We start from the raw sequence: 19,330 nt of genomic DNA, 5'->3' as shown, positions 1-19,330 counted from the left end.
CTATCTCTCTTTGTCGCCTTCTTTTTCTTTCTCCCTATGTATCTATACCGCAGTTCCCTCCACTTTCATCTCCACACTTCTCAAAGAAATCTCTCATGAAAACGCTTCCTTCTCCATCGACCCTCTCTTCCTCGTCTTCATCTCCATCTCCCTCCTTCACTCTGTCAACACTTCTGGAACCATGCTCATCCTCGTCTTCTTCTTCTTCTCCCTTTCCTCCTTATTCTTCTTCTCCCCCCCCTTCTTCGACCTGTTCGCTTCCTTCCTCGACTTCAGAGAAAGATCAAGGGGGAGGAGGAGGTCTAGATGAGAATTACTACTACTCCGAGAATCCGTCGGCCAAGCCGTTACTTTCTTCACATCAGAGGGGGGGAAGTATCGAAGGAATTCTTCCTACGCCTTTGACAGGGCCATCTCCTCTCTCTCTCTTCTCCACCCTATCCAAACAAAGAGCGGCTTATATAGCGACTACGCAAAAGAAGAAAGATCTTCCTCCTCATATGAAATAGAACAACCTTGTCACTGCGGGATGCTCTATGCAAACACCATTCAAAAAGACGTTACTTCTTCTTCTCTTCTTCTTCTTCTTCACTGAGACATCTTATTCCTACTCGGAATGGACCAAGCGCCTCATTTTCTGTTCTTTTTACTTCTCATTTCTTTCTTGTTTCTATCCTCTTCATCTTGATGTCTCTCGTGATCTGGGTGGTCAAAGGTATGGAATGTATGGAATATTCATTTCACAGAGTTGTGAGAGGGGGCATTTTCTTGTTTGTGGTCTTCAGGTGTATAGACACCCCTGCATGCATGCATTTTTCCTTCCCGCTGGAGTCAGGAGTCTATTTCAGCGGGGGAGGAGAAGATGTCTTTCTCTTTCTTTCAGCTCTCGAGACGCAAAAAGTAGAAAGCAAGAAATGCCTAAAACCGTTGTGTAAACTTATCAATTCTTGTTTCTATTTATATTTGTAGATTTCTCTATATATCCATATATATATTTATATATATGTATATATCTATCTGCTCTTCACGCCGTCGTTTCTGGCTCTTCTTCTGTGCCTCCACCTTTTCTCAGCTACCCCTTTGTAGCACGATATACATACATAAATTTGTATGCATGACTACGTCTTTCTGTGAGTGTGCGTGCATGCATTTACGCCTGGCCGTATATATTTTTATGAACGCACGCGTCTCCTAGTTATGTATACCTGTGTACTATAGGTATATACGTATATATATATATATACATATATACGCATGTCTATTGCATAAATCTGTATATATGTAGTATAGGTGTTTCTCTGTATATACATATATGAATCTGTCTATACGTGTATACGTCTTGAATACAATGAATGTGTATCACGAAGTCTAGATATACATCTATATCTCTATATGTAGATGCATGTGTACGATGGTATGTATCCGAGTCCGACTGTATACCTACGTGTTGGTTTCTATGGAGGGTTTGGAGGGGCGATGGAGGTAAAGGTGGAGAAGAGGAGAAGAAGAAGAAGACTGACCGACAACCTTCTTTTGATTTGCCACTGCTGCTGCTACTGCTGAAAGTTTTGTAACGTAGCGATAGGGAGAGAGAGAGAGAGAGAGAGAGAGATTGACGAAAGATAGATCAAAGATAGACAGGTACGCCGTTATGCCAGTGTCAGCAGGAGTAGAGATGATTAGAAAGAGAGGAAGAGAAACGCAGTTCTTCAAATGGAAAAAAGAAAAAGAGAGAGAGAGAATTTTGCGTGATGTGATCGAGTGTTCTATAGAAGGGAATGAGTGTATTTGTATATGCCTATCTCGAGATCGATCTGTGTATCTCTCGACTTCTCTGTGTCTCTATCCCCAGTCGCTTTCCTTCGATGGGGGGTTTGTATCTTGAGAAGATGGAGCGTCGCGTCTTCTCCTTTCCTTCTTTTCTTTGTTGATCGATTTCTTGGTCTATTTTCTGAAGAGGAAGAAGAGGAAAGTGAAGAAGAGAAGAGAAGATCGTCTCGATGAGGAGTGCGAAGCTGTCGGCGAGGAGAGAGAGAAGAAGAAAGAGAAAGGACGAAAAGAAAGAAGTAAAAGTTGATCTGTCTCTCTTGCTTGTTGTCGGTTCATTTGTCTAGAGAGAGAGAGAGATAGAGTTGTATCTTTACAAGTAGTCCCCTCTCCCCACAGTCGTGCCGTGAGTGTATTCCATCATCCCAACGTCTTCTCTCTTCTCTCTTTCTTTCTTGATCTGGGTGATACAATCCTTCGCTCATTCATTCTCTCGTTGGAGGGTCTCCGTGGGGAAAGAAAGAAAGAGTTTAGCAGAAGATACCGGGGCGAACAAAGAGAAAGATTCAAAGACGACAGAGAAGAAAAGAACGTTCATGTATCAAGTCCTTATTCCACATACATCCCTTCTTTCTTTCTTTCTTTCTCTCTTCGTGTTCATTTCCTTTTTCTTCTTCTTTTTGTTTTCGTCGTTCATCCTTTGGTTTCTGGAGATGTATTTGACTTCAGGAGAGTCACTTGATCGACGTCTCTCTCCCTTTCTTATTATTTTCTCTTGTAGTTTATTTCATTTTTCCCTCCCCTATCTCCTTTGACTTTCTCCTAGGCTTCTTCTTTGTCATTTCTTCTTCTTTTTCCGCGAGATCCTGAGAATGCCGGACCAACACAACTCATCTAGCAAGTCTTTCTTTCTTTCTTTCTTCCTCTTATCATCAGCAGTAGTGTGAATACAACTACTATAAGAAGCTTTTTTCTTTTTCTTTCTCCAACTTTCGTCACCACTCCCCTTCTTCTTCTTCCTGCTCTGCTGCTGCTTACAAAAGCCATCATCACAAGGAGCAGTCCCGCTGTCCCTCCTATAGCTACTATCCCCCCTACTAGTACGACCATAAAACTACGATCACTCCTGCTACTAATACTACTACTACTGCTACTACTACAGCTCCTACGTGGAGAACTCAAAGTAGAAGAAGAAGAACTGAGTATTACCACATGCAGCAGCAGCAGCACCCATGATTAGTAGAAGTAGTAGAAGTAGAAGTAGTCAAAAGGAGAAGAGCAACAAGAACAAGAAGAAGGACTACAATTCTCATTCTCACTATTCTTAGAAGAAGAAGAAGGAGAGGTGTTGCATGATATCGTATTGAAGACCAGGGCCTTTTTACTACTCGCACCAACAATAGTAGTCGTAGTCGTAGGGTCTAGTACCGCTACTAGTAGCAGTAGTACTATCTATAGCTACTCTAGTAAACTTAGTATGGATAGTGTTGATAGGAATCTCAAGAATCTGAAGACGAAGAAGCATGACAAGGAAGTGTTGACACTTGGAGTAGATCTTTTCCATGGGGATGGGTATAATGATAAGAGAATTGCAGATGAAGTAAGGAGAAGAAGAGAAGTCGCCGAAAGGAATGATGTGAAGGAAAAGCAGGAGAGGTCTAGTTCGAGGATCAGGCGTAATAGTAGTAGTTGCTGAAGAGCTGTCATAATGAAGAAGAAGAAGAGGGAGAGGTTTTCTCTTTCTCTTACGATAATGATCATGCTGAGTGAGTGACAGGAAGACGAAGTGACGAAAGAAGAAGGAGATGAATGAGAAAGAAACAGAAAGATCAGAATCGATGGACTTTGCATGCGAGGTGCCCTTCTTTTTTCAGTCAAAGTCAACACCACACTACGATCATCATATTTAGGAAGAAGAAAACGAACAAGAAAGATGATGAAGATAAAGTAGAAGAAGAAGAATCGTGGGAATGATAGTCATAAGAATGATCAACATGAGTTTAGCAATAAAGAAGTAGAGAAATAAGAAGAACTATCGATCGTGTTTCGTCTGTTTCTTTAGAGATTTCTTTCTTTCTCTCTTTCTTCATGTCACGCTCCTCTGAGTTCAAACACTACTGTGACGCTTCTTCTTCTTACTTCTGACTAAAATTACTATCATTATAAACGTTCATCGGTCGTCAGCAGGAGTCTTGCTCTTCTACTTTTTCTTTGTGTTCCTCGTCGTGTCTATACACCGGAGACGAGTGTGAGAAATGAACAGCTCGAGAGATAGAGGCGTTCGCCCCTTCACTCACACAGGTGTTCACAGGGTGATACGCAGAACAGAGATCGATGCTTTCCTTGCAATCGCCAGGCGATCACATGCGAAAACATTATATTGAGATATATAAGAGAAGAGAAAGTCAGATGATACAGAAAAAGAAAGACAGAAATCCTTGCAGAAAAAGAGTGAAGGTATAAGAACAGCTTCTAGTCATCGTCAGTCTCTAAGAGAAAGATTCTTTTCCATAGATTTATTTATCTTCCACGTTGATGACTCGTGTCTCTCCTTCTCCCTCTGTTTCTCTTCTCGGTTATCCTCCTCTCAGGTCGAAAGGACACTTAGCTACTCTTTACTGCAGCAGGCATCTCAACGGTTGGTGGATCTCCATCCACATCTTGCTTCTCTTTTAAATCTATCTCTTTCGAGGAGGATGATGAGAATGGCTCCAAAGACAACGCATGGTGTAGCTGAGGTTGTTTCAGAAGGATATGAAGATTTGCTTGCCTCGGAAGAGCAGAGGTAAACTCCTTAGGAAAGACAGTCGTGAATGAAGAGGCACCACATACATAGGTACATACAGATAGGTAGATCAACAGACATAGGTAGACATACCTGGATACAGATAGCTTGATAGGCAGATCAACAGACACAGGCAGATATCTAGATAGATATACTTGTATACAAAAGCACCGAGAATGAGAAGAAAGAGAGAGAAGGAGGATTTTCTCAGGTTGATAGAATGTCGAGTTCGATTACTGAACGAGTAGTGAGGGAGCAGCAACACATGTTTCTTCAGAGCTGAGGGTTCTATGTCCATGTCTCCTAACTATACAGCAGAAAACGTTCTTCACTGAAAGAAGATGACAAAGAAACAAAAGTTGGCTTTCTTTTTTCTCTCGCCATCGGTATCTGTGTCGACTGAAAATGATTTCCTTGTTCCCTTACAGTTGAGCCTCCGCCCTGCTGTATGTAACTCCACGATGAAGATGAGGATGCTGTCTGCCGGGTGTATGTACACCCCAACAACAAGCCACCTAATAATAGTGGTAGTATATGACAGTGGATAGACGGATGATTACTTCTCGACTTGTTTCCTTCATCTTTCTTCTTCTATCAAAATATAAGAAAGAAAGAGAAGTAGTATTGATGGCTTGAGAAAGAACAGAAGAAGCGGTCGTTCTCTTTTCTTGAGAGTTCCCGTAGTCTTTCATCTCGATACGTCTACACGGAGATGAACGCATCTGAGCTACTTCAGCCGGTGACGACTTCCTCTCTCTCATTCTTGAGACTAGGAAGAACAACCCCTTCTTCTATTCTCTCGCAAGCCCTTAGAACTACTACTTCTTTCTTTCTTTGTTTACTTTGATAGAAGAAGGACGCAGGAAACAAGTCGGGAGAGTATCATCCTGAGCGGCTCCTGGTAGGTGATATCAGCTAGCTTTCCTGTCGTCGTGTTCTTGTTCCTTTTCTTCTCTTCAAGTAGGTGGACATAGAGACCTCCCTCACGCCTATCACGTGACAGCTCCCGCTCGCTACTGACTCGTTCAAACTCAATTACAGACACACGGTCTATTTCACTGATGTTTCTTCTTCTTCTTCTTTGCATTCTACATGCTTTTACTTAGAGCTTTATCTAGCTTGCGATCTATCCATGTATCTGTTTGGGTCTGTCTTCTGTATATAAGTCCGATCTATCCATGTATCTGTTTGGGTCTGTCTTCTGTATATAAGTCCATACATTTAGAGATACTGCCTCCTACATCCGGAGTTCGCTACCGCTGCTTGCCACCCTAGCCGGTCAGGCTCTTCGTTCCTTTTCTGACGTTTACTATTCAGTCTTTCTATCTTCTCTTATTCTTTCTTTCTTTCTGAATGAGTGAATGAACGAATGCTGCTCGAACATTCTTCTTTATCGTGGGGGTTGTAGTTGTAGTCGTGGCAGTCATAGTACTCTTGCGTGGCTTGCAGTAGTTCTTTATAATAAGAGAGCAACGGCGGCGGGAGGGAGTGACGCTCGCGCGGCTGAGGAAGATGGCGATCTTCTTCATGCGCTTCTTCTTCTTCTTGTCCCCATATCCTTCTTTCTTTCTCTTGGCGTCCGTCATTCAACTCCCTAGCTATTCTATTTGAAACCTCTAGACAAACTCAAGTAAGAGCTCCTTCGCAAGGGAATCGTGCTAGTATAAAGTTTCTCTCTCTTTCGGATACAGGGCGATTTAGAGAGCAGTAGGACAAACCGAGAGAACAGAGAGGCACACCCCGCCTTCTTCCTTCCTTCGTTTTTGGCTAGTGGTCTTACACCAAGCTTCTCCTTCTCTTCATGTTCTTTTCTTTCTTGCTTGTTCTCTTCCTAGTCGGTCAGTGCTTTCTTGCTTAGATGTCTTATGATCCTGAAGCTGCCGTATCATCTTCTATCTATCCATCTGTCTATCTTTTCGCGTGATCTTCCTCTTCTAAAAGCATGGAGTGAAGAAGGACGACGGACTAGCTGGCTGGCTACTTGACTTCGTTGAGGTGAGGAAGTGTGTGTGTGTATGTCACTTTTCTCTCTACCTCTTCCTTCTTCTCTTCTTATATCCCTTGGCATCCGTTACCTTTTCATTTCTTTCTTCGGGAACAGCAAAAAGAACAAGAAGATTGCTTCACTTTCTTTCTTCTCTCTCTCTAGTTTAGTTATCGTAGCTTTCTTACCTTGTCCAACCGTTTTCTCTTCACTTTCTTTGTCTTCATCTTGACGACAGATTCATCGATCTTTCCCCTTTTTTGTTTTTCGTATCTCTTTCTTTCTCTCCCTTCTTTTTCTTCTTACCTTAGCCCTTTCTTTCTTTCGTTCGTACCGCTTTCTTTGTCTTGGCTTTGTGGAGTTTTATCATTCGCTCGTTTTCGCTTCACCCTTCTGAACTTCTTTTCTCCTTTCTTCCCTTTTACTTCTCTCTTCAGTTTCTTCACTAAACAGGCGCTCTTCTTTCTCACCTCCCGTTTCTCTCCTTTCACGGTTCTTTTCTTTTCCCTACTTTTCCGCCGATTCTCTTCTATCTTTATTTTCTTTCTTCCTTTCTCTCTGTCATCTCTTCTTTTTGGTGAGGCAGAAGTGCTTTTTGTTTGTGGTTCTTCGCTCCTCCCTTGTTTTTCTTTATCGTTCACCGACCTATCTCTCTTTCTCTTTCTCTTCTGTCGATCTTCTTCCTCTTGTTCGCCTTTTTCTCCGCGCCATTGGTCGATCCGCTCCATTGATTTGAAGAAGAAGAAAAGGAGGAGAAGCGTGTCATGTTAATAAGAGAGAAACCGATGATTTTCCTCTTCTTTCACGAAACAAACTGACAAGGGTTTCTACGTCTTTTCGTTCATTCATTTTCTGTGTCCTCTTCACTTTCTCTTCTCTCTCACACACTCCTCTCGAGACTATATCTCGTTCTCGACATTCTCTTCGTGGCTCTTCTTTGAGATTCCTCTTTCCTTCTTCCTTTCTTTTCAAAACTCTCTTTCTTTGTTGAGAGAAAGATGTCTTTTTTTGCATCTGCTCTCCTCAGTTTCATTCGTTGGATCATGACGGAGACGTGGGGCATGTCAGTGTCTATTGTTCTTTCCTTCTTGTCTGTTCTTTTCTCTGTTGCATGCTGGGAGATTCTCTCTCTCTTCGTTTGCATTTCTCGAGCTCTTGTCTCTCGTAGATCTTCTTTAACGGGGCTTCTCCTTTGAAAAGCGGTGAAAAAAGAGGAGAGGAAAAGAGGAGAAGTGAAAAGAAAAGAAGAGAGAACAGAAGAAGATTTCATTGGCCGGTCATGCAGATTTCTCCGTAGCTTCTTCTTGTCATGGATGAAGAACCGAGAGGAGAATCGAAGAAGGAAAGAAGACAGATGACAGAGATTAGAGATAGATCGATAGAAAGATAGATCGGATTAGAGGAAGAAGTTGAAAGAAGAGAGATGGGCCATTTCTCTCCACTGCTTTCCATTTCTCTCTCTTTTTCTCCAAAATCTTCTTGTTCTTTTTCTCCTTCCTTTCGTCTTCTCTTTCTTTTTTGTTTATCTCTCTGTCTCCTTCGCATCTTCTCAAGACGTCTCACTCCATCCTCTCTCCTCCCTCCCCTTCCCCGTCATTCTCTCCAAAACTTCCTCTCTTCTTCATCCTTTCTTCTTCCTCCTCTTCATTTATCTCCTTTTCATCTCTCACCCTTTTCCTCTTCTTCTTCTTCTCTTTCCCCTCTTCTTCTTTCTTTCTTTACCTTTCTTCTTCGTCTTCTTTCCCTCTTGTTCACCCCTTTCTTCACTGCCCTCTCGCTCTTCATTAGCAGCAGAAAAATGTCGTCTCTAGAAGCTGTGCGGGCAGATGGCTACTACTACGATCCCGACTATGATCCGAAGAAACATAAGAGCTTAAATGCTTTCCATCATTCTCATCCTCTAGGAGATCGAGCGAAGAAGATTAGCGAAGGCATTCTCATCATTCGCTTTGAAATACCTTTCAAAGTCATCTGTCTGAAGTGCGATCATATCATTGACAAAGGTGTCAGATTCAACGCGGAGAAGAAATGTGTAGGTTTCTATTTCACTACGAAGATTTTGGAATTTTCTTTCTCCTGTCCGCAGTGCAAGAATTCTCTGGCGATAACTACGGACCCGAAAGCTTGTCGATATGTCTGTACGAAAGGTCTACGAGAGAAAATCGAGAGCTTCGATGTGAGAGATGCGGAGACCATTGAGCTTCTAGATGAAGAAGAAAGAGAACAAATACGTCTTGATCCTATGAAGAATCTAGAGTACCAAAGAGAAAGAAGAAGTCTCCAGCAGCCACGGGCTCTTTCGCCTTTCACGACGGGGGGGGATGGCGAGAAGAATTCTCTTGGTCTTCTTTCTTCTTTTTCAAGGGAGAGAGAAAGAGGGATAGAGGGAGAGGGAGACAAGAGAGAAGAAGGGAGAAAGAGGAGAGGGGGGGGAGAAGAGGAAGAAAATGAAGATATGTGTAAGGCTTTGGATGATTTGATCGATCTGCAGAATTCCCGGCATGCGGATGACTATGCTGCGAATCTAGCCTTAAGAGAGCGATTTCTTCTTAGAAAAGAGAAGGAAGAGAAAGAAGAACAAAGAAGAAGAGGAGACGAAGACCAAGAAAGAAAAGAAGAAAGACATGGAGATGACCTTCTTCAATCCATTCTCTTCCAGGCAGAAGAAAAGAAGAGAAAGGACGCCGTGAAGAGGAATCTGTTTCTCTCCAAGATGATCGAAGGAGGAAGAAAAAGAGAAAGAGAAGACATCGGCAACAAGAAGGCCAATCTAGGTGCCGGAGAAGAGAATGACCCGAGAGAAGATATGTCGAAAGAAGAGCTTGAAGATCTCGTGATAAGCCACGGAGTCAAGTTCAAGCAGAGAAAGACCGCCTTAGAGAGACTTGTACGGAATGCGATCAAGAAGAGATCTTCGTCGATCTTTCATAAGGGGAACACCGCGAGAAAGATAAAGAAGAGACACATTTCTCATCCAACTAGGTAGGGGGGACGGGGCGTCTCTCGAAAAATTACTTCTTCTTCTTTCTCTACAAGGAGAGACAGAAAAGCAGGAAGAAAAGAAAGATCTTGGGGAGAAAGGACAGATGAGAACGGGAAAGAAAGACACCTGGAAACCCTTGATCAGTCCACAGATTTCTTCTCTTCTTCTTCTCTTCTCTTCTTCTTCTCTCACGGTCTATGTAGGTATGTACATAGGTTTGTCTACAGAAGCGTATAGCCGCCGTTCTTTTCTTTCGTCTTTTTCTTCCTAGTCGGTAATTTTCGAGAAGTTCGCTCAAGAGAAGAGAGGGTGGCTGCTTTTCTTTTTCTCTCGAAAGAAGAGGAGAAGGAAGAAAATGACCAGGCGTCGGGGATAACCGATGGAGAGGAAAGAAAAGAAGTAAAATTCCAAGAAGAAGAAGAGAAAAAAGAAAGAAAGGTGACTCTAGGAAGTCTAGCTTATTTCAAGCAGGGTCGGTGGAAGAAGAAGAAGAAGAGAGAGAGAAAGTTAACGAGAGAAGATGAAGGAAAATGAAGATGAAGAAGAGGACCCTGAAGGAGAAGAAGAGCATTTCATAAAAAGTAGAAGATCAAGGAGGAAGATGATAAAGAAGAAGAAGAAAGGAAGCTTGTCATACCATCTTCTTTTCCTCTTGTTCTTTTTGAGTCCGTTCCTTCGTATGAAACTCCTCTGCCAACTCCCTCACTATCCCTTCAAATAGATGGATAGCTGAGAAGATAGATAGAGAGCTAGATAGTATGCAACATAGAAAGAGAGAAATGAAGAGATCTTTTTACATACAGGTCGCTCCTTCTTCATGTTGTATCACCCTCACTTCCTTCTCTTCTTTTCTCGTGCGAAGAGGAGACAGAGAGAGGGGGGAGAGAGAAAAGAGAACAGCAGAAGAGAAGAGAAGAGAGAGAAGTGAAGAGATTTCGCAGCGACAAGAAGAAGAGGAAGAAGATGAAAGCCTGCACTTTCCTTGTCCATTGACAGAGAGCGAGAGAAAGGAGAAGAAAGAAAAGAGAGAGGGAGAATGAATCGGAGATAAGGTGACGCCTGACTCTTCTTTCAGATGTTTCCGTGCTAGGGGAATTAACGAAGTAAGGTCTCTTTTAGATTACGAAAGAAGAAGAAGAAGGAGAAGAGAGGTTTCTCGAGGGAAGACACCCTCCCTCTCTATGAGTGCGAACTGCCTCGTCTTCTTCAGGGGCGCGGGGATTAGGTATGTACGTGTGTTGTGTTTTCTCTCTTTCTCTTCTTTTCTTTCTTCTTTTTCTTTCTCTCCATGTATGTACACATACACAGAGAAGGAGAATGGAATGCAGAGATAAAACTTCTTCATTTGTAAGGGCGTTCTTTCTCCTTTTCCTTCGTGTTCTTCTTATCTCTTTGCTTTCTCTTTCTCTCTCTCCTTCTTCTTTTACATGTCTGAAGGTGTTGATGTATGCGCGTCGCTTCAAGTCAGAGCAGGTTGTCTTAGGCTAGATGCATCTCTATATAGACATACTTCTAGGCATAGACGTATCTATTTCTCTCTCTATATATCTAGGGAAGAGAGGGAGAGAGAAAGATCCTCTTGAAGTGTGTGTGTATGTATGTACATACGTAGGTGTTGGCTTATGTGTATGTACTATCTCTCTCTGTTTCTTTCTCTTTTCTCCAGGTGATCTTTCTTTTCGTTTCTTGTTTGCATGGGAGAGAAGATGTCTTTCTTCAGTTTAAACATGAAAGCAGAAAAGAAGAAGAAGAGTCAGATGGCTACGAGAAGAAGAAGAAGGAGGTCTGCACAGGGGGAGAGCAAAGAAGGCCTAGGTGTAAAGATGCGGATACACAAAGAAATACAGAGATAGTCAACAACATATATAGAAGGAAAGGGAGATGTCGTGTATCTATTTTTCATATGTAGATAGATACTTTTCACTTATCTATATATCATCTGTTTAGGAGGTTTCCTATCGCTAGAACTATTGCTCTCCCGTAAGTAAAGAGATGAGGAAGAAGAAAGAATTCTATGAAGAAAGAGACCAAATCACATGCTTTCCTTCTCTCTTTTTGTCTCTTCGTATGTTTGACTTATTCTTTTACTTACCTTCTCCATGACGGTCAAGAGAAAGGAGAGGAAGAAAGACCGATGTGCGTTCTATACTCCTTCTTCTTTTGTGGAGGCCTTTCTTGAATCTATCACTGTATTTCTGTATTGCTTGGGGGTCGAATGCTTGCTTTCTTCTTCGTTCATGAAGAGGGAGTTCGTGCTGCTGCTATTTTAATGCGATAAGGGACTGCATGCGTTTTGCTTGTTTGCTAATGGAAAGAAGAATTCTTGACATATGAAAAGAAGTCCTACGATCAATATAAGGCTTTTGTCTATCTATCTTTCTTCAAAGAAACAAGACATCTTCTTCAGTTGAAGAAGAAATTTCTTTTCTGCTTTTTCTTATTGCAAGAAAGAAGTCTTACAAGCAAAACATCTCCCAACTGCCACATACACCCTTCACGCCAACACATTCTATATATATGGATGTATACAGACATACAGGGAGAAAGATAGGAAATAGAGAAAGAGAGAGAAGAGATACAGAGAGGAGAAAAACGAGCTCTAGAGAGACATAGAGAGAGACCGAGGGAGATATATATATATGTACGGAATACATATAAGAAGAGATACACGTGTTCTGATGTATGTCGAGGTAGGTATGTATGAGAGACCTGACTGCGTGTCTATACACTCACTGCCTTCATAATGAAGTAGCAGTCGAGCGTCACCTCGAAAGAAGCAAAGTGTTGACTTGTCTGTTGATAGACATTTCTTGAAGAAGAAGAAGAAGCTTTTTCCTCACCTGCCCTCTCAGAAAATAAAGCGAGCCTATCACCCGATGCGTTGCGAAAGAAGGGTAGGCTCTTCTCGTAGCTCCTAGGTGAAGAAAGAAGTTGTCTCTCTCTCTCGCTTCTTTAGAATGAAAGAAATGAGAGAAGACGACGAAGAGAAGACAGGAAAAAATGAAAGAGAGAGAGAAAAAGAGAGAGAAGTAAACAAGTCTCTTCTTCTTGTTTGCGTTGTCATGGAAGAAGAGAGAAATGATCAAGAATAGATAGATAGGAGGAGAAGACTTTTCTCTCAGAACTCACCTCAATTTCCAAGAAGAGCATCTGATTCGGAATATATCAACTGGCCGTACCTATCGTGGAGAGCTTTCTTTCTTTCTTTTCATATCTTAATCATTCTACATCAAGTCACGAGCTCCTTTGTCATAGATATCTTGAGTATTGTAACGTAAGGAAAAAGCTTTCCTTCCTATGTGCGTCTACAGTCTTATCTATGGTTCTTTTCACCTGTTGTCTCTCGTACTGCTTGCTATCTACCTTCTATTGGCTAGTTGACCGAGGGCGGGTGCGGCGTCTATCTAGTGGATTCTGAAAAGCATGAGAAGAAGACTGGGACTTCCTTATTTCTTATCTACTACTCCATGACAGAAAGACAGCCTAAAGGAAAACTTGGGAAGTAGATGGAGATACTGGGAGAGAAAGCAGGATGCCTATACAGAGAGAGAAATCAAGAAAAAGAAGCGAGATGTGTTAAGGAGTCGTAGGTGTAAAGAACTCCCTCTGGTAGAGAAGAGAGCTTAGGGGGAAGAGGAAGACTGAAGAGATTCTCGTTAAGGCAAGACAGAAAGGAGAGAAAGAAGGAAAGAGAAGTTTTTGCTTCTTACATCTACCTTGAAAAGAGAGAGATCTCTTGTCAACATCGCGACTCATGCCTCGGTGAGATAGGAAAAGAATGAGAGAGTGCGAAGAAAAAGAGTGAAAACGATTCTCTTCTTCACATTCGATTGATAGTCCAAAAGTAGGTCGATCGAGATTTACACCGTATATAGAGATATCTCTATACATAGAGCTTCTTGTAGGAAAAAGAGAGAGTTCTTTCTCCCTCGCTGTTTTCCGTTCCACCATAGCGATGGATTTTTAGCTAAAGAAACAAGAAGAAGTAGAAGAAGAAAGACCGCTCAAGAGCACTTCTCAGACAGTTACATCGGCCATGATAGAAGATTTCTTCTTGCTTGTGAGACGTCGAGGAAGATCTACAGACATCTCTGCGTAGAGAGAAAAGATGTGAACGCTGTTGAAGTATCTTTCTCGATATGAGATATCTGACTCGAAGAAGGAGAAGAAGGAAAAGAAACTGTTCACGTAGGAAGGGCTGCCTCGCATCCAAAGACTCTTAGGCGGTATAATCGTGTGTAAGCCGTGGGAGCATCAGAGCGAGATTTGAAAAGAAGCTTTACTTTATCTGTTATGATACATTCCTCCATAGGTATATGACAGGCGACACATTCTTCTTTGTGTATCTTTTGCTCGTCTTCTTCGTCTTGTTCTCTTCTGCCTCTTGCTGTCGTAGAAGAAGAAGTTGAGGAACGACCATTGGGTTTCGCTTTCTGATCTTGAGAGACTTCATCTTCATCTTCTTCTTCTTCTTTCAAAGATGAGCTATCTTCATGGGTGTCAGTTGTTTCCGTGATAGCAGGCGAGAAAGGATGAGATTTTTCTTCCATGGAGAAAGAAGACTGATCTGTAGCACTGGAGAAGAAGTTTACAATGTTCTTTTGGAGAGCTCCCAAGTAAGAGGGAGAGTCACGTGAAGATTCTTGAGTACGGTGATAGACATTCTGAGAAGCAGTGGAGAGAGGATGAAGTAAAGGAAAGAAGTGAATTCTCTTTCTCGTAACACAAGGAATCTCGAAGGTCTGCACGGTGAGCCAACAGCCAGGAGGTGACGAGGAATCTTCTTCAAAGGTCGAAGAATGAAGATCAAAACTGTCACATAGATTTTCTTCTCTCTTCATTTGACTATTGGATGGTCGAATCGCTTCAACTGTTTCTTTACCGCTCGTCTCTCCATGATAGGAAGAATCTCTCTCCTGCTGCGATGTGTTTTTCTGAGGAGGAACTCTCTCCTTGTTCAGAGAAAAGAAAGATGAAGATCTCATCTTTCTCCTTTCTTCGTTCTTCTTCTTTGTTGAAGAAGACTGTCGAATATGAGAATGCCGGTGCTGATGGTGTTTTGGTTCGAGTCTTTTCATATCTCTCCATATCAGTACAGTAACAGAGCGAGGGTCTGCCGCATCGCAAGAGCTCATACTTTTCTTCCATGGAGGATCTCCTGGAGGTCTTCTTTCAATTCCGATACCTGAGAGTGCGACGGCTTTTCCGAGTTTTATCGTTACTTGCCCTGTTTCACCTTCATAATAGAAATACCGTGTATCAGACATGCTTCCTGCATCGAGAAGTAGAACGGTGGGGTCTTTCTCATAATCGTAGAAAGGAAAGTAATTCAACCAGCTATTCTTATTTCCTTTTCTATGCTGATGATTCGATGGAGTAGATGACGCCGTCAAGAATCGAAAGTTGAAGAAGCGACTGCCATGACCCTCGGTGGTGCTTGTGGTAAGAGCTTTTGAATCTTGATAATGGCGACGGAGACCTCCTCCTTCCTCTGTTTCTTCTTTTCCTTCTTCTTCCTCATGTTTCTGTAACCATTGATGTACAACATAGGTAGGCATAAGTGCAGATGCGATGTGATCGAGTTGAAGGGACAGCCATGCCTTCCACCAAGGAGGAACCCCCGTTGTTTCTTCTCGAACAATTCGACCCCCCCGAGAATACGACGCCCAGTCAACGGCTGGCCCTGGATCTGTATAAACACGTGAAGGTGTTGAAGGGGCCTGCTGAGGATGATAGGAAGAAACGTACGAAAAGACTTTACTTGGAAAGGAAACGACAAACCAAACAGCAGAGATAGCAAATGAAATGGGAGATTGGAGTCGACTTGAAGAGGCGGGAGAAGAAGCAGACTCAGAGTCCTGCCGAGAAGGAACGAAGGAACAAGACAGATGAAGCAGAAAAAGAAAAGACATAAAATAGAAAGATACCATGAGAGAAAGTTACTGATCTGTTGTAGCAAAGAAAGAAAAGAAAGAGAAAGAAGACCTCTACGGGGGGATTGGAGACGGCCTGGATGATCATGGCGTGGATGAACAACTTCGACGACGTTTACGATGATGGTCAGCAAGAAGGAAAGGAGAGGTTTGTGAAAAGAGAAAAGGGTGATAAAGAAAGACGCGCAGATTTCTACCCGTAGCTTCAATCCTGTCAGAAGGATTCGTGACGGGTTTAAGAAGAAAACACATGTATGGGCTACGGCAGACTACCGGTCTCCGGGGCCGCAGTTTGATTTGCTGCTACTGGAATGCTTTTCCGGCGTATATATACAAACATATAGAAATGTTTATCTATACATTCATATACAGTAGCACACTCCTATAGATACACATATCTGTCTTCGTGTTTGACTGAGTATCTGCTGTAGTTGTATAGCAGGCGGGGGTCTGTTGACCTTCGTGAGAGAGACGTCACCGCCAAGAGCCAAGAGAAAGTTTTTCTTGCGTGAGGTGAAGACGGAAGCTTTCGAGTTTTCCAAGATGCTAAGCAAGGAGTGTCCACATGGCTGTGATATCCGCTAGATAACCGGGTGAACAAGCTATAGACACACGGAGTGCTATTTGGTTGGAATTGACTCATAATAATGTCAGACGCACAGAAGAAGTTGAACTAGTAGTCGCATGGACGTCTTGAAGAGATGTAGACAGGTTTCAAGAAGTGAATTCCTCCTTTCCTACCGTTAACGATTGATCTGCGGTCATGTGACCCAGAATAAGAAGAAGTAGAAAAAGACCTCGAATAGCTCGAATATTCCGACGATCTCCTGACGTTCTTAAAGTTCTATTTGGGTTGACTTTCCAACAGCATATTGCCTCCCAGCCTGTTTGAAAAATGATCTCCCACCAGGGATTCTGACGATGGTCTATCTTTCTTCTTCGAGGTGAAGGAAAGATTCTCCTTTCCCTGTTGATCTCTTCACTTGCAGAAAACTGTGCTCGTCTTATTTCTCTTTGCATAAAGTCTGATTCTGTGTGTGATGAATCTGTTTCATGTCGGTTTAGATTCGGATCTTCATGGTGAGTGATAATAGCCATACCCCCCCCTCCTGATTTTCGGTTTTCAATAGCCCGGTTCAGAGAGTTGTCTCTATGGAAGACTTTGTGATCTCCACTAGGAGATGAGACACCATGAAAATATCCATCGTGCATCTCCCCGTTTGTCAACTCGTGAAGATTTTTATTTTCTTCATTCGAATGGCTCCGACCGGGCCACAAAGAAGAAAGAAGATTGTTGAACCGAGCCACTCCACCATGTTTGTCCGTGAGATCTTCGACCGAACTCGCTTCAGGCAAGCGATTCGCCGGGTAAGAGTAATGTGAATCAGAAGGAGAGCGCTGCTGCGGTGATAGCAAGATGCCGTCCTGAGGACTCTGTGGGTCTGATGTGAGACTCGGATGAAAGGCTTGATGGCTATTTGAAATGTCTGCTAGAGAATTCCGGGAAGTCCCAACTATCTCTGCGGGAGACGTTGATGCTGGGACAGACGTACCGAAGTCCGAAGCAACACTCCGGAGCGATAATCTCTTAGATCCTCGTGCATGTCTCTTTCCCGTGAGAGAATGATCAGTTGTGCGCGAGAAAGTAGTGCCTGCTTTATCAGGTGACGCGTCTTCCCCATTCACTGATCTTCGTTGCCTCCTCGAGTTCTTACTTGGAGTTCTCCCTGAGGATGAATTTCTCCGTGACTTTGACTGAGAAATCGGAGGAGGCATAGGGCTTCCCCCTGCCTCCTCAGCACTGAATGGACTGACTCCCTCTACGGTCGAAAAAGTGACAGAGCTGCGTCTGGCTCTTCGACGTGTAGATCCTCCTGTTGTTTCCTTAGGTACCCCAGAAGATGTCTGACTATCTCTACGATTTCTGGAGTTCCGTTTTGGAGTCTCCCGGACCGAACTGGACGTCGGTACTGTCGGAGTGCCTTGCCATTGTACGGGGGGAGATTGCACTGCTTCGCTTCGTGGTGTATGACAAGCTCTAGGAGTGGTGAGGCGACTACCCCAACCCGGGCTAGATCGTCGTCTCCCTCCCCCGACAGTTTGCACACCTTCAGAAACAAGTCTCTCGTTAAAGGAGGTGGCATTGTCGTACTTGTAAGTTGGCGAGAGAGCAGAAGCGGGGACGGTCTGCAAGGGAATAACTACGGATACTTGAATGCCGTTCTTATCGACGTAAGACGATGCATTGAGAGGAAAAACTGTATTTCCTGGTATAAAAGGAGTCTGATTGTGAGGGGGAAGGACAGGAGACGAGAAAACGGGTGGTAGCTGTGCTTGCGGTGAATGAAAGGTGTCATTTTCCGTAGAGAGGTTATACCGAGGGCTGACTGCTGGCGTTAAAGACAGATTACTAGATCCAGCATTCTGGTACGGGGAACGCTCTGTGACAAAAGTCCTATCTGATATGTTCTCTCCTAGCGGATCTTCCCGGGAGCTCTGCGACAATGTAGGCCTGCTTTTCCTCTTCCGAAGCACACTGGCTTTCGAGGGAGTCCGATCACGCGATTTTGACATGATGGCTGGATAGTCTAGTCTTTCAAGTGCTCAGGAAAGAAAAACACGCTGGGGGGTGTACATGTCAGTGCACCGCTGAGCGTGCGTTCGAGTTGCCCCGGCTACATGATGAGAAAAGAAAGAAGTCATCTAGCATGTCAAGAAACCAGTGGTCACCCGAAATGTCTTGTTTCTATACTTCGCTTCTTACAGCGTCGGCTGAATAAAGCGCACTTTTGTAGAGCCATCAGCATACTGAATAAGTGACCATGCACGGAAGATGACCTCGGCTTGTGATCATAACTCACATGGAGTCAGAAGAGAGAGTGAGACTTGGTCTTTTGTCTCAGGAAGAATCAGCTCATTCATAAGGTATTGGGAGTGAGCGAAGCCGGCCAGACTAATCGGACGGCTGTGCAGACGGGGAACTAAAAATACAGTACGATGTAGGAAGATTTAAACCACTCGTAACTGTCGTCATGTTCAAACTACACGAGGTGGAAGGTGGCCTTCGTACAGATTTCAGAAAGCTTTTCCATTGTCTAAGAGACACACAAACGTAGACAGACAGCCCCGCTGCCTTGGGCTTTTTCCACACACACACATCGCGGGGCAAACATGCAGGGGTCCCGCACAAACCGATCCCAGACCGGCGGCCCATCGTACGATCTTGTAATCTTCTCGTCTCTCACCTTTCGACCGAAACGATAACTTATCAGGGAGAGGCGGGAGGCGGAAAGTAAAGACTTTCTGGGGAAGATGCTGGCTGGATGCCGAATCTACGAACAATAGCCAGCTGAAGCGGTTGTGCTGTCTATTGCCGATGTTCCTCGTAAAACGGCAAGGCGCACTCGGCATGTGCACATATGACGAAAGGAGGAGAGACACACGGCAAACTTCGGGTAGCCTACTGGAGCAGCGATGTGTTCTTATGTTCCTCGAAAAAGGATGAGTGCTGACGGTTAAGGGGCCTTTCCATATAGATGCTTCCATGTAGCCTACAAGTTGTTTTTTCTCTCTTTTTCATATTCATCCACCAGAGAGAACCGTCTGCTTCAGATCATCTGTTGATTTCAGTCTTGCAGGACCCAGGAAAGGCCTTGAGGAGGACGGGCCTGGGGGCTCACCTGTGCAAACAAACCTCGATGGGAAGAGGTCGAAGCAGCCGAGCTGGAAACTAGTCTACAGCATTACGAAGAGAGACAGGGACAGAATTCGTGCTTCATTTCTGCAGAAGTCTCCTTCTCTCTTCTCATCTGCTACCTTGCGTGCCATGCTACTTTCACACTTCACCGTGCTCGCATAAGAGAGGAGTGGTCTGTCAG

The 19,330-nt window shown here is 43.5% G+C and overlaps 4 protein-coding genes across 4 annotated transcripts; all 4 read left to right on the top strand.

Moving 5' to 3' along the window:
- The first annotated feature begins 37 nt into the window (after window positions 1–37).
- On the top strand, window positions 38–947 carry CSUI_007404 (uncharacterized protein). Its single transcript, XM_068067550.1, has one exon. It carries the CDS (start codon window positions 96–98, stop codon window positions 507–509), a length of 414 nt encoding a protein of 137 aa, XP_067920480.1. The 5' UTR covers window positions 38–95; the 3' UTR covers window positions 510–947.
- Window positions 948–1,010: 63 nt separating this feature from the next.
- On the top strand, window positions 1,011–2,639 carry CSUI_007403 (uncharacterized protein). Its single transcript, XM_068067549.1, has one exon. It carries the CDS (start codon window positions 1,652–1,654, stop codon window positions 1,883–1,885), a length of 234 nt encoding a protein of 77 aa, XP_067920479.1. The 5' UTR covers window positions 1,011–1,651; the 3' UTR covers window positions 1,886–2,639.
- Window positions 2,640–3,238: 599 nt separating this feature from the next.
- Window positions 3,239–4,098, top strand: CSUI_007402 (uncharacterized protein). Its single transcript, XM_068067548.1, has one exon. It carries the CDS (start codon window positions 3,245–3,247, stop codon window positions 3,461–3,463), a length of 219 nt encoding a protein of 72 aa, XP_067920478.1. The 5' UTR covers window positions 3,239–3,244; the 3' UTR covers window positions 3,464–4,098.
- Window positions 4,099–6,761: 2,663 nt separating this feature from the next.
- Window positions 6,762–11,880, top strand: CSUI_007401 (nuclear family protein). Its single transcript, XM_068067547.1, has 2 exons — window positions 6,762–10,622; window positions 11,186–11,880. Exon 1 carries the CDS (start codon window positions 7,960–7,962, stop codon window positions 9,520–9,522), a length of 1,563 nt encoding a protein of 520 aa, XP_067920477.1. The 5' UTR covers window positions 6,762–7,959; the 3' UTR covers window positions 9,523–10,622; window positions 11,186–11,880.
- Window positions 11,881–19,330: the final 7,450 nt, after the last annotated feature.

This window comes from Cystoisospora suis (genome assembly GCF_002600585.1).
Source record: "Cystoisospora suis strain Wien I chromosome Unknown contig_3909, whole genome shotgun sequence".
Lineage (NCBI taxonomy): Eukaryota > Apicomplexa > Conoidasida > Eucoccidiorida > Sarcocystidae > Cystoisospora > Cystoisospora suis.
The sequence above is the reverse complement of the archived record's forward strand: the minus strand, read 5'-3'. Positions and strand labels throughout refer to the sequence as shown.